The sequence below is a fragment of the Saimiri boliviensis genome, chromosome 1, assembly GCF_048565385.1.
Source record: "Saimiri boliviensis isolate mSaiBol1 chromosome 1, mSaiBol1.pri, whole genome shotgun sequence".
NCBI classification, from domain to species: Eukaryota; Metazoa; Chordata; class Mammalia; order Primates; family Cebidae; genus Saimiri; species Saimiri boliviensis.
This window is the reverse complement of record NC_133449.1, coordinates 198,034,916-198,050,326: the sequence shown is the minus strand read 5'-3', so window position 1 is coordinate 198,050,326 and position 15,411 is coordinate 198,034,916. Positions and strand designations below refer to the sequence as shown.

The following is a 15,411-nucleotide window of genomic DNA, read 5'->3' as shown; positions in this document are numbered from 1 at the left end:
ATAAACACAAGTTTCAAATAGGAAAATAAGCGGGTATTTTGGCTTTGTCTTGTATTGTTTGTATGGAAATACTCAATTTTTTATCAGAGAGAGGGTACCTAAGAAAGAGCTACCTCCCACACATGGTTTTTCACAGAAGAAACTGAAATCATTTCCTTAAGAAAGGAGTCATAACACACTGAGATCTCCCACCTGTCTAGTGTCATTCCAGCCCCAGAAGGCTCCACAGAGAATGCGTTCCTAACAAAACGGTCCACCCTTACAATGCTATCTGGGCTGTTATTACCACACAGCCTTTGCAGTTAGAGAGGGCCACCGATCCCATTCGTGCCAAGCACAAGAGTTCTGAGCACTAAAGAAACACCTTGGAGATTATCAAGTCCAACTTCCTCATTTTTCAGAAGAGAAAAAGATAAACCAGAAAAAGCAGCCAGGCCAGAGGTCCACACTAGGTGGAAACAGGTTTCTCAACAGTGGCACTACTGACATGTTTTTTACTGGGCACTTATTTGTTGCCAGGGCCTGTCCTATGCATTGTAGGATGTTTAGCAGCATCCCTGGCCAGCTGCAGTCCCCTTACCCAATTTTCACAATAAAAAATGACTCTGGACACTGCCAAATGTCCTTGTGGAGAAGGCAGAGAGGACAAAACTCCCCCAGTTGAGAACCACTGGGTTGGCATGACTGGCAACCAAATCCCTCTGACTCCCAAGGTGATCTTTTCATTAATCACACAAATACTTCTTGTTTTCAAATAAATATTTTGGAATTAGGGATAACTGATTAATGCATTAAGCCACCACTAATACTGATTACATGTCAAACAATGTGATTAAAAATCTCTTAAAAATGTATCTTACATATGTGGAATGTCACGCACACACAGATGAGTAAATGCACATATTAGAACAGACAAACACACACACGAGCCTGAAAATGCACAATCTAAGAAACAGTGAGTTATTTTTGGTTGGGTAAAATATAGCGATGCCATTGAAAAGACAGTTCAAGGAGAAATCTCTTTACAAATGGTAAACTTTCTTACCAGTCTTAGAAAAATTCACTATACATTGTAGCTTATACTGAGTCAACTTTAAACACACACACACACACACACACACACACACACACACACACACAAAGAAGGGACCTTATTGTCAAGCTGTTTAACCATCTTATTGTAAACATAAGAAAACTCCAATCTAAGAGCTAAAGTTTCCTAAACTAAGTGCTTCAAAATAGTGCCAGATTGCTTCTCAAACACAGAGGAAAAAACCATACTTACAAAGGACACAGTTTCTACCACCAAGGGCAGCCTCTGATTTCAGAGTGCCAGTTAATTATAATATTGAATATTACCTGTTTCTCTTTTTCCGGTGTTCTCTATTAGAATTTTCTGATTCACTACCACTGCTTGTGTTACAGCGAGAACGTGACCTGAAGACAAAATAGTAAGAACAAAAGAAAAAGAAACATGTTTATAACTCATGAAAAATTTCAGAAAGGTCTATATTGCTCCTTTGGAATTCATTTTGCAGTTAAATTACCAAACCAAACATCAAGAGCTGTATTATCCCTCTCCCAATCAGTGTTTCTGAACTCAGTCAGACATCTAACTGAGTCTATAGCTCAGGATATGGCAATGCAGGGGAAATATAAAAACAGATTAAGGAGAGTATCAGCGTATTCCCAGAAAGGACCACAAAATGAATCACTTGTAACAGAACTCTGACATGGCAAAGCTGTAAGCCAGTGGTGGACTAAATATGGACAGAAAATCTTGAAACCCTTCCATCCATACCACTGAGAGAGGTAGAGCTTATTTCCCTAGCCTCTGAATTTACACTGGTCTTGTAACTGATTTTACTAATAGAATCAAGTAGAAGGGGTACTCTGTCAGTTCCAGGACTAGCCCCTTCACAGACTGACAGCTTCTGCTTCCTCATAGCCTAAAGAAGTGTAAAAGAGGGAACTTCCACCAAGATGGCCGAACAGGAACAGCTCTGGAGTGCGGCTCCCAGCAAGAGAGATGCAGAATACAAGTGAACTCTGCATTTTCAACTGAGGTACCAGGTTCATTTCAATGGGACTGGTTGGACAGTGGGTGTAGCCTAGTGAGGGCAAACCAAGGCAGGGCAGGGCGCTTCCCCACCCAGGAAGTACAACCAACCGGAGGATCAGGGACTTTACCCCCTCAGCACTCCAGTTCAGATACTGTGCTTCTCCCATGCCCTTTGCAACCCACAGTCCAGGAGAATGCCGCCAGGCTGAGAAGCACTGTGAGATGCTAGCGCAGATGAGTGACAGCTCCAGCCAGCCCAGCACCACCAGCTGTCAGCACAGAACTGGGCAGAGGTTTTGGCTAGCACTGAGAGTGCCTGCACGACTGATCTACCTGCCCCCAAGAAAGAGGGAGAGCTTAAAGCAGGGAGACAGGTGACATGGCTTTGCAGGTCCCACCCCCACAAAGACCAGCAAACTAAAGCCCTCCTGTTTGGGAGTTTTGCAGTCAGCATATCAGTTCAAGCTCAACCTGGGATGATCCAGCTTGGCTGGGGGAAGGGCATCCGCCATTGTGAAGGCGGTTCTAATCTCACCTGCACAAACAAAAGCCAGAAGAAACCTACACAGCAGCTGGGCTGAGTCCGAGGCAGCCCAGCAGTGCCTCTGCAGGCAGACAAGGGATAGAGTGCCTCCTCAAGCAGTTCCCTGACCCCTGTATAAGCAAAAAAAAAAAAAAAAAAAAAAAAAAAAAAAAAAGCTTTATACAGCAGAGCGGCCTATTAGAAGGAAAACTAAAAAACAGAAAGAAATAGCTTCAACATCAACAAAAAGGATGTCCACTCAGAGACTCCATCCGAAATCACCAACCTCAAAGATCAAAGGTAGATAAATCCACGAAGATGGGAAGAAACCAGCACAAAAAGGATGCAATCATCAAAGACCAGAACACCTCTCCTCCTCCAAGGGATCACAACTCCTCACCAGCAAGGGAACAAAACAGGATGGACAATGAGTTTGACAAACTGACAGAAGCAGGCTTCAGAAGGTGGGTAATAACAAAATTCTCCGAGCTAAAGCAGCATTCTAACCCAATGCAAAGAAACTAAAAACCTTGAAAAAAGGTTAGATGAAATGCTAACTAGAATAACAAGCTTAGCAAAGAACATAAACAACTTGATGGGGCTGAAAAAAACAGCACGAGAACTTGACGAAGCATACACAAGTTTCAATAGCTGAATCAATCAAGCAGAAGAAAGCATATCAGAGATTGAAGATCAACTCAATGAAATAAAATTAGAAGGCAAGACTAGAGAAAAAAGAGTGAAAAGAAATGAACAAAGCCTCCAAGAAATATGGGATCATATGAAAAGACCTAATCTATGCTTGATCGGTGTACCTGAATGTGATCAGGAGAATGAATCCAAGCTGGAAAACACTCTGCAGGACATTATCCAGGAGAACTTCCCAACCTACCAAGGCAGGCCAATATTCAAATACAGGAAATACACAGAACACCACAAAGATACTCCTCAAGAAGAGCAACCTCAAGGCACATAATTATCAGATTCACTAGGGTTGAAACAAAGAAAAAATGCTAAGTGCAGCCAGAGAAAAAGGTGAGGTAACCCACAAAGGAAAGCCCATCAGACCCACAGCAGATCTCTCGGCAGAAACCCTGCAAGCCAAAAGAGAGCAGGGGACAATATTCAACATCCTTAAAGAAAAGAACTTTCAACCCAGAATTTCATACCTAGCCAAACTAAGCTTCACAAGTGAAGGAGAAATAAAATCCTAGACAGACAAACAATTACTGAGAGATTTTGTCACCACCAGACCTGCCTTACAAGAGCTCCTGAAGGAAACACTAAACACAGAAAGGAACAACCAGTACCAGCCACTACAAAAACATACCAAATGGTAAAGACCAATGATGCAATGAAGAAACTGCAACAACTAATGAACAAAACAACCAGCCAGTAACAAAATGGCAGGATCAAATACACACATAACAATATTAACATTAAATGTAAATGGCCTAAATGCCCCAATCAAAAGACACATACTGGAAAACTGGATAAAAAGTCAAGACCCATTGGTGTGCTGTATTCAGGAGACCCATCTCACATGCAAGGACACACATAGACTCAAAATAAAGGGATGGAAGAAGAACTACCAAGCAAATGGAGAGAAAAAAAAACAAACAAAAAAACGGGTTGCAATCCTAGTTTCTGATAAAACAGACTTTAAACCAACAAAGATCAAAAGTGACAAACAGCATTACATAATGGTAAAAGGATCAACGCAACAAGAAGAGCTAACTATCCTAAATATATATGCACCCAATACAGGAGCACCCAGATACACAGAGCAAGTTCTTAATGACCTACAAAAAGACTTAGACTCCCACACAATAATAGTGGGAAACTTTAATACTCCACTGTCAATATTAGACAGATCAACGAGACAGAAAATCAACAAGGCTATCTAGGACTTAAATGCAGACCTGGACCAAGCAGACCTAATAGACAACTACACAACGCTTGACCCTAAATCCACAGAATATGCATTCTTCTCAGCACCACATTGCACTTACTCTAAAATTGACCACATAATTGGAAGTAAATCACTCTTTGGCAAATGCAAAAGAAGGGAAATCATAACAAACAGTCTCTCAGACCACAGTGCAATCAAATTAGAATTCAGGATTAAGAAACGCATGCAAAACCACACAACTTCATGGAAGCTGAACAACTGGCTCCTGAATGGCAACTAGATAAACAATAAAATGAAGGCAGAAATAAAGATATTCTTTGAAACCAATGAGAACAAAGACACAATGTATCAGAATCTCTGGGACACATTTAAAGCAGTGTCTAGAGGGAAATTTATAGCAATAAATGCCCACATAAGAAGCAAGGAAAGATTTAAAATTAAAACCCTATTGTCAAAATTGATAGAGCTAGAGAAGCAAGTTCAAAAAAACTAAAAAACTAGCAGATGACAAGAAATAACTATGATCAGAGCAGAACTGAAGGAGATAGAGACACAAAAAAATCCTTTAAAAAAATCAATAAATCCAGGAGCTGGTTTTTGAAAAGATCAACAAAACAGAGAGACCACTAGCCAAACTAATAAAAAAGAAAAGAGAGAAGAATCAAACAGATACAATAAAAAACAATAAAGGCGATATCACCATCAATTTCACGGAAATACAAACTACCATCAGAGATTAGTACAAACAACTCTAAGCACATAAATGAGTAAATGTGGAAGAAATGAATAATTTCCTGGACACTTGCAGCCTCCCACGCCTAAACCAGGAAGAAGTTGAAACCCTGAATAGACCAATAACAAGGGCTGAAGTTGAGGCAGCAATTAATAGCCTACCAATCCCCGCCCCCCCCCCCCGCCCAAAAAAAAATCCAGGTCCAGACGGGTTCACAGCCAAATTCTACCAGATGTACAAAGAGGAGCTGGTACCATTCCTTCTGAAACTATTCCCCAAAATATAGAAAGTGGGAATCCTCCCTAACTCATTTTATGAGACCAACATCATCCTGATACCAAAACCCGGCAGAGACTCAACTGAAAAAGAAAACCTCAGGTCAATATCCATGATGAACATAGACATAAAAATCTTCAATAATATACTGGCAAGCCGATTGTAGCAGCATATCCAAAAGCTTATCCACCAAGTTCAAGTAGGCTTAATCCCTGGGATGCAAGGCTGGTTCAACATATGCAAGTCTATAAATGTAATCCATCATATAAACAGAACCAAAGACAAAAACCACATGATTATCTCAATAGATGCAAAGGAGGCCTTTGACAAAATTCAACAACCCTTTATGTGAAAAACCCTCAATAAACTAGATATTGATGGAATGTACCTCAAAGTAATAAAAGTTATTACAAACTCACAGCCAATATCATACTGAATGAGCAAAAACTGGAAGCATTCCCTTTGAAATCTGGCACTAGACAAGGATGCCCTCTCTCACCACTCCTACTGAATACAGTATTAGACGTTCTAGCCCAAGCAATCATGCAAGAAAAAGAAATAAAGGATATTCAATTAGGAAAGGAGGAAGTCAAATTGTCTTTGTTTGAAGATGACATGATTGTATATTTAGAAGACTCCATCATCTCAGCCCAAAATCTCCTTAAACTGATAAACAACTTCAGTAAAATCTCAGGATACAAAATCAATGTGCAGAAATCACAAGCACTCCTATACACCAGACAAACAGAGAACCAAATCAAGAGAGAACTCCCATTCACAATTGCTATAAAGAGAATAAAATACCTAGGAATACAACTGACAGAGGATGTAAAGGACCTCTTCAAGGAGGACTACAAACCACTGCTCAACAAAATAAGAGAGGACACAAACAGATAGAAAAACATTACATGCTCATGGTTAGGAAGAATCAATATTGTGAAAATGGCCATACTGCCCAAAGTAACTTACAGATTCAACACTATCCCCATCAAGCTACGACTGACCTTCTTCACAGAACTGGAAAAAACTTCTTTAAACTTCATATGGAACCAAAAGTAAGCCCACATAGCCACGACAATCCTAAGCAAAAAGAAGAAAGTTGGAGGTAGCACACTACCTCACTTCAAACTATACTACAAGGCTATAGTAATCAAAACAGCATGGTACTGGTACCGAAACAGAGATATAGAACAATGGAACAGAACAGAGGCCTCGGAGGCAACGGCACACATGTACAACCATCTGATCTTTGACAAACATGATAAAAACAAGCAATGGGGAAAGGATTCCCTGTTTAATAAATGGTGTTGGGAAAACTGGCTAGCCATGTGCAGAAAGCAGAAACTGGACCCCTTCCTGACACCTTACACTAAAATTAACTCCAGATAGATTAAAGATTTAAACATAAGACCTAATACCATAAAAAATCCTAGAGGAAAACTTAGGCAAAACCATTCAGGACATAGGCACAGGCAAGGACTTCATGACTATAACACCAAAAACAATGGCAACAAAAGCCAAAATAGACAAATGGGATCTAATTAGGAGTTTCTGCACAGAAAAAGAAACAATCATTAGACTGAATTGGCAACCAACAGAATGGGAAAAAATTTTTGCAATCTACCCATATGACAAAGGGCTAATATCCAGAATCTACAAAGAACTAAAGCAGATTTACAAGAAAAAAAAACAAACAAACCCATTCAAAAGTGGGGGACGGATATGAAACATATGCTTCATATGAAAAAAACAAACATATGAAAAAATGCTCAGCATCACTGGTCATTAGAGAAATGCAAATCAAAAATTGAGATACCATCTCATGCCAGTTAGAATGGTGATCATTAAAAAAACTGGAGACAACAGATGTTCAAGTGGATGTGGAGATACAGGAACACTTTTACACTGTTGGTGGGAGTGTAAATTAGTTCAACCATTGTGGAAGACAGTGTGGTGATTCCTCAAGGATCTAGAAACAGAAATTCCATTTGACCCATCAATCTTGTTACTGAGTATATACCCAAAGGATTATAAATCGTTCTATTATAAAGACACATGCATACATATGTTCACTGCAGCATTGTTTACAATAGTAAAGACCTGGAACCAACCCAAATGCCCATCAGTGATACTGGACAAGGAAAATGTGGCACACATATACCATGGAATACTATGCAGCCATAAAAAAACGATGAGTTCGTATCCTCTGTAGGGACATGGTTGAATCTGGAAACCATCATTCTCAGCAAACTGACACAAGAACAGAAAACCAAACACCGCATGTTCTTACTCATAGGTGTGTGTTGAACAGTGAGAACACATGGGCACAGGGAGGGGAGCATCACACTCTGAGGTATGTTGGGTGTGGGGGGCTAGAGGAGGGGCAGCAGGAGGCAGGGAGGTTGAGGAGGGTTAACATTGGGAGAAATGCCTGATGTTGGTGAGGGGGCAATGGAGACAACAAACCACCATGGCATGTGTGTACCCATGCAACAATCCTGCAAGATCTGCAAATGTATCCCAGAACTTAAAGTACAAAAAAAAAAAAAAGAAGAAGAAGAAGTGTAAAAGAAGTGTCTGAAGAAGTGTAAGCTAACCAGGTGGAGAGACTAGACAAAGACATCAGGCCTCCAGCCTTTCTGCCAAGATGCCAACATGAAAGAGAAAGGCCCCCCAAATAACACAATCTCAGCTGTCATCTGAACACAGCCTCATGAAACCGAAAACAAGACTAGCTAAAAAGATACCTGTTCAATTGACAGAATTATACTAGATAAATACAGTTGTTGTTGCTTTAAGCCAATGAGTTTTGGAGTAGTTTATATGGCAGTAAATAAATGAGACAGCTCCGCCGAGACACAAAGAAGAGAAAACAGTACTGTCTCAGGATGCAACAGAATGGAAGACTTGGAATCAGTTGAAGATATATTGGTTTTGGAAACTAAAAAAATAATAGCCCCACCTCAACTCTGAGCATTCCTAAATCTGCTAACCCTTCTTCCCTCTGACTCTCCTGCCATTTTTTTTTTTTACCTTCTCCTTTGCTTTAGATCTGAATCTTCACCACTGTTATGGGCTTTCCTGTGAAAACAAAGACATTAAAGCAAAAGGTAATTATCAATTGGCTAAGGAAAACACAATAAAGTGAGTTTCACTTCAGTTAATACCTATCTGTCATACCTTCATTCATTCACCAAACATTTAAGTCATGACTATATGCCTAACCCTACATACAACAGGTCCCAGAAATATAATGTTAATAACAACATCTGGCCTCACTCTAGTGGGTTCTGCAAACCATCTGAATTCTATTCATCTAACGATGAGGTTAGTCTGCAGTTTCAGAACTGCAATCCTCCAAGCTGATTTCTGCCATAGTAGAATTGACATCATCTCACTTGGATGCCCTTTCCCATACCCTGGCTCCAATTCTTTTTATCTCTTCTCTCATAACCTCCTCCACTTCAACTCAGCAACCTACATCATGGTCATACTTTGGACTTTATTGTCTGTAACCACCTCCAAACACTTTGCTCTCTTACCCCAATCTCCTCTTCTTCCTGTTTAACACTCCCCATTTACTTTCAAACAGCTTCAACACCTGGTTAAAGGTGCTGGCTCTGGAGCCAGACAACCTGAATGTGAATCCCATCTCCTCCAATGATGAGTTGTGTGATTTAAATAAGTTACTTTTCTATGCAGTGACTCACTTTTAATAGAATCTCCTTTAAAGTCTACTCTAAAGGATAAAATGAATTTAATATATTTAAAATGCATACAATAGGACCTGGGCCATTGTTAGCATTCAACCAAGATAAGCTGTTATTGCTTATTCAACTATTTCCATCATTCCTTTTCTTTGACCCCAATAAGACTATCTATTGACCTGACTACTCTCCACCAGCTCTTCACCTCTCTTCACTGCCTTCTGTACTCAGCTTAGATTTCCTAATCCTACATTTCAATAACATGCATGCTGATACTCAACACGTTCCCTGACTCTGTTTTTCATTCCACCTTTTTGGTGAAAATCCCAGACATGGGTTAATTTAACCATGGAAATTTTCTGGATCAGTCTTAAGTAGCTGGCTGAGCAGTGCTGGAAGGAGTCACACAAAAGGGGTCTATTAGTTACACTACAAATCTATGTCCATAAACCTGAAGTGGGACCACACCACGGTTCAGCAACCCTGTCAATTTTCACAGACCTAAGTACAAAGCAGTTTCAAACTCTCCATCCTGCAACCCTCTGACCCATAGTATCCTTGTTTCAGCTAATGACTTTGTTTTCTCCTTCCAAAGGAAAAAGTAGCCTCCAGATGGAACTCTTTCATCTTCCTGCTACCAAAAATAAAAACTTACTAACATCTCCTCTGTTATTTATGGATTTATCCTTATTACCAAGGTCAGTCTCTCCACCAGTGCTTTGTGGTTCCCATCACCTCGGGTCTTCTCAATGAATTTCATTAACTACCCTCCCACCTCTCACCCATAGTCACCTTGCCTGTCTGACAGACTGTTTTTACAAGCTATTAACTTTTTCAAGTCTCTGTTGTTCAAACACAGACCTACTTTGAGTCCACATCCCCGCTCATCTGCCCAGTCCCTCCTCTCTCCTCACAGCCAAACTTCTTGAGAATGGTGTTTATGCCCTATGCTCCATTTGCTTACCTTCTTTCTAATCTAGTGCCTTCCCACTATGATTGGGCGGGATGGACATGGCTCTTCAATGCATAGCTTATGTTACCCCATTTCCTTTAATATGCTTATATCAAATAACATTAATGCCAATATGTGGTCCCTGTTCTTGCATCAAATTTTGGGGTCACTATTTAGCATAAACACAATTATATAGATATTGTTCACAGATGATCTAAATAGTGTTCCAGGAATATGATTCCATTCTTTTATAGGTTTTAAATTTTCTGAGAGATGTATCGTCTTGCCTAAGTTTTCCATGTACATATCACTTGCTTAGTGTTCTTTTGCTTATCACCAATTCTTCAAATTCTGAGAGAACTGCAAAACTCCTGCTATGGATGGATGCTCAAGTAATCTGCAAGTTCCATTTATATTTCTCCTGGAGCTCTCTACCCTCCTGCTTATAATACCTGGACCACCTGCTTTTGATTAACTCCCTTCACCATAATCCAAGGAACTCCTGTTGCATCTGTATAATGGACCCCGCATCTCCAGGTCTTCTGGCTACTTCTCTGGGTTTTGGAAAAGTGTATCTTTCAGGTGCTAACAGAGAAAATTTGCATGGCAGATACACTTTTTTGGAACTCAAAATTTCTGAAAATGTCTTTATACAAACAATTACGGTTATCTGGGCCTAGACTCCTAAATTAAAAATAATCTTTCAGACTTCTGAAGGCAATTCTTCTTTGCCTTCTTCTTCTGATATTACTGCTAAGTGGCACAATGTCTTTTTTTTTTTTTTTTTTTTTTTTGAGACAGAGTTTCACTCTTGTCACCGAGGCTGGATTGCAGTGGCATGATCTCAGCTCACTGCAACCTCTGCCTTCCAAGTTCAAGTGATTCTCCTGCCTCAGCCTCCAGAGTAGCTGAGATTACAGGCATACACCACTATGCCTGGCTAATTTGTAGTTTCAACAGCGACAGGGTTTCACCATGTTGCCCAGGCTTGTCTGGAACTCCTGACCTCAGGTGATCCACCCACCTCGGCCTCCCAAAGTGCTGGGATTATAGGTGTGAGCCACCAGGCCTGACCCCCAATGTCATTTTGATTTGTCACCATTTGTACATGGAATTTTTCTCTCCCATATTCCCATGTTCACTCCATATCTTTAGAATTCTTTCTTAAACTATGTTTTGAAATTTAATTATAATGAACCTTGTAATGAATCTAACTTTTCAATTGATTATGATAAATGCTCAGTGGGTTCTTTACGATGTCACATCCTTAAGTTATGGAATATTTACTTGTGCTATTTCTTTAATAGTTTTCTCTTGTGTTTTATCTGTTCTTTTTTCGTAGAAATTGTATTAGTTGAATGTCTGATATCTAGGTTTGATAATTTTATTATCCTTATTTCCATACACTAGTTTTACTGGTTTTGTTGCTGTTGTCGTTGTTGTTGTTGCTGTTGTTCCATCGTGGGGAAGATTTTCTTAATGTTACCTTCCAAATCTTTTTTTGATTATTTTAAATTCTAGCACACTAATTTAAAGCCTAATAACTGTTATTCATTGGTCCTTACCTTTGTAATGATAGAAATTGATATATTTTTTCATCTTTCTAAATAATTAGTTCTTGAGAAATTTTTCTTTCTTATATTGTCTGTTTCCTGTGAAAATGTCCCCAACGCCACCCTATACCCCATTTGTTTGTTTTAATCTTTGCCTTTCCAAACAGAAGCAATGTTCAAACGCAGGTGTTCATGGCTCTCTCTCCCTATTCAAGCAATAAGTGTTAAAATTACTGGAGCCCTTTGGATGGTGCACAGCATGTTAACTAATGGCCTCACAGTAATATGAGGGCAGCCTCAATCATTTCATTGAAGGATCCTTTGAAAGTAAGTATATGTAAATCTTTTCTCTTGTACCTGGTCCATTCCCTGCAGTGGGATTCTCTAATCTCATGCCTGGGATATATAACCTTTTCATTGGAAGATGCTTTGAAAGCTGGTATCCACAGTCTTTTCTCTTGCCCCTGTTCATTTCTTACAAAGGGATTCTCTAATTTTCTGCCTAGGTAATATAAGCCTGGATTCTAGTATTCTGGGAATGAACAGAGAAGGGAGACATTTGGTATGCAAATTTTCACTCTCTTGATTTCACCATGGCCACAATTTCTCTTTCTCCTTTACCAGTTAATCTTCCTCAGTTAAGCCAAATGCTTGAGCTTCTTACAACTCTGTCACTGGCTTTGTCTTTCCGCATTCTATCTATACTATCAACCTAAACAACCTAATCTCTATTATATATTTCAAGTAACATATTTAAGATTATATTTTGGTCCATAAAACTAATCTAGCTCCTGACTTATATTCAACAACCCATGGGAATACTGCACTTGGACTTCTATAAATTCAAGATATCAGAAACTAAATTGGCAATTGTCCCATTCAAGCCAGCAACGGTCTGATAATTCTATTTCTACACAACACATCTGAATTCATACAATTGAACAAGCTTTGGTTTCATTCTGGACAGCTAGCTCCCTCTCCTCCACCCCTCATACTGATCCTCCTACCAATTTTACCTCCTACTGGCTACTGAAACCATCTACTTCTCCATATCTCTATGTCACCACCTTGGTCCATGCTCCCACTCTCTATTGCTAGGACTAGTACACTGGCCTGCTGCCTGGTCTCTCCACTTCTGCCACTACCCTCTTCCACCATTTCTCCAAAGGACGGTAAGGGTCATCTTTACAAACACAAATGTGATGTTATTGAACTCTCTGTTAAAACAAACAAACAAACAAAACAAACAAACAAACAAAAAGACTGGTCTAAGGAAACAGATCTAAATCCTGGTCTAAATCCTGAACAAAGTCCAGGTGGGCTGTAAGGTCTGATCCCACCTTTCTCTCTAGGCTCATTTCTAACACATTTTCATTCACTATCAGAGTTTGATAAATACTGGCCTTTATTCCTTTTCATGAACGTTCCCTGTTTCTTTCCCTCCCAAGAGTTTTGCACACGCTAGCCCCTCTGTCTGGTATGATCATTCCTTCCTTTTTGCCTGCTTGTATCTCAGATTCTGGCACAAGCATCCAACCTCAGGAAACCCTTCCCCAACCTCCTTGGTTCAACTTCCCCTAATAGTACTCATTACACAGGTGTTTATTAAATTTAACATGCAGTCACACTTATGACGTGTACATTTTTCTGTATGCATGCTAGGTTTCAATAAAAATTTTTTAAAATTCCCTTAAGTACCACATATCTTACCTTCATATTACATAGTAAAGTCATAATGGCACATATATTCCTATGACTCATGTATTTTCCCCTTAACAGCACAGGAACTTTGTCTAGTGGTGGTAGCACATTGCATGGCAGACAGCAGGCACTCAAACATTTTTGAATATAAAGGTAAAAGCTGAGGAGTGAAAATATATTGTACTACCAGAAAATAGGCTGGCTTTCTTTTTCTAGAATAGGAATGTTTAAATAAGCAGGCTTCAGGGTCTCCATAAACTTTGAAAATTATATGAAAATGTTTATGTGTATTTAAATATGAACCTGTCTTTCCCGAGGGGATGAATCCAACATTTCATCAGATCTCAGAGGGTAGTATCACCCAAAAAGGTTAAGGATCACTATTCTGGACTCGGCCAGAATTTGATAGCTTGTATCCATCTCACAACAAACAAATGACAAAATAGGAAATTCTGACACTTCTTGCAAAATGTGTTATCCTGACATCCAAAGCAGAGTAGAATTTCCTATTATTAAATTTAAATAGTTGAGATTCTTCCATGTCAATGACATGTCTGAAATTTAAATGTCAATGCTAATCCAGCAATGTAGAGATTTGTGCCTAGTGCAAGTTAAATATGTGTGAAGATAAAACAAGATGGACAAGGACAGGGATGCTTATAGGGCATTTATACTGGAAAGAGAGAAGAATATGCTTTAGTCCTTCTATGTCAACATGCAGCAATGGCTCGCTGCCTCAAAACACGCATTCTGAAAAGAGACCTGTAAGTGCACCAGGCAAAAGGCTCTAAGAATCCTCAGGCAAAAAAATTCTCTTCCCAGCAAATTTAAATAGCCTTCCCCTGGAATATGCCAATGAAAGGATCCTGTATCCACTCTCCACAATTACTTCTGTGTTTCACAGGAAGCCACCGGAAAATCAATCTCAGTGTAGAAGTCAAGTCTGGATTTGGGAGTATAAATGCTGGAAACTATCTCAAGCAATTATTTTGTACAAAAACAATTCAAATTTAGGCATATTTTAGTAAAATTTAATTAATTTCATTTTTAAGCGTATTAAAATGACTATCTGCTCAACACGTATAATTATTTTGTTTAGGGAGTGCTGACAAATTGCACCAATTAATTAAGGGTAGAAAACTATATAACTCTATCTACCAACAACATATACTAAATTCTAATCATCCCCACCCCAGTCACCTCAATATACAACACACATAAATGCACTTTAAAGTACTTCCTAGCGGTGTTGCTGTGGTTTTAAGTATTGTCCAAGTTGAACCGACTCTTGGTGCTCCAAAGGAGAAAGCTGAGTAAGAGCTGAAGTACAGCCTTATTTAAATGAGGGCTATCACTATCTCCACCTTTTTCATATGTACAGACTGGGATTCAAATCCCACATGTGCCACAGAGGACAAGCTACCATCATCTCCCTAAGCCTCAGTTTTCTCATCTGTAAAAGTGAGGTGGTGATGCTGGGCTGAATAGTTTTCACTGGTACTCAGCCTCTACTGACTCATCTATAATCTGCCCTCTACTGTCAAGATAGAAAGCCTGGAAATTTTATATTCCTGGACACCTTTGCCAGCTGGGTTCTACTTAAGAGAGACTCCAGTAAGATTTGAAGGCAGAGAAAGGGGAAAGTGATTTTGCTTCTAGTTGTACCTGTGTCATCAACTCTTGCACTCCTGAGAAGTGGGAGTTCTTTGTTTGGCTAAAGTAGTGGTACCTCCAGCAATGTCAGCAACAGCGTTCCCCACCTAGCATCTGCCATGGTGCCTGCAGCAATGTCAGCAGCAAGACAGGCTCAGGATTGCCAGCACAAAGGTGGAAGTGGCTCCTGGTCTCTAAGTAACACCCACTTCTCTCCTTGCATTTTTTCAGTCCAGAGGCTGTAACAGCAGCTACATCTCTTGAGTTACACCACGCTCTGCCTTTTGCACCTTCAATCCTACTTACACCTTTGCTCCAATTCCCTATTGAAGCCCTCTC

The 15,411-nt window shown here is 39.7% G+C and overlaps 1 protein-coding gene across 3 annotated transcripts in view; it reads right to left on the bottom strand.

Annotated features, from left to right (window-relative positions):
- Positions 1-15,411, bottom strand: part of EPB41L4A (erythrocyte membrane protein band 4.1 like 4A) — a 261,977-nt gene that overhangs the window by 25,791 nt on the left and 220,775 nt on the right. For all 3 annotated transcript variants that reach the window (XM_010339877.3, XM_074382709.1, XM_039467417.2), the window contains 2 exons: positions 8,540-8,587; positions 1,360-1,437 (listed from right to left, as the gene is read on the bottom strand). In XM_010339877.3, coding sequence (XP_010338179.1) covers positions 1,360-1,437; positions 8,540-8,587 — 126 coding nt within the window. The remainder of the gene's footprint in view (positions 1-1,359; positions 1,438-8,539; positions 8,588-15,411) is intronic.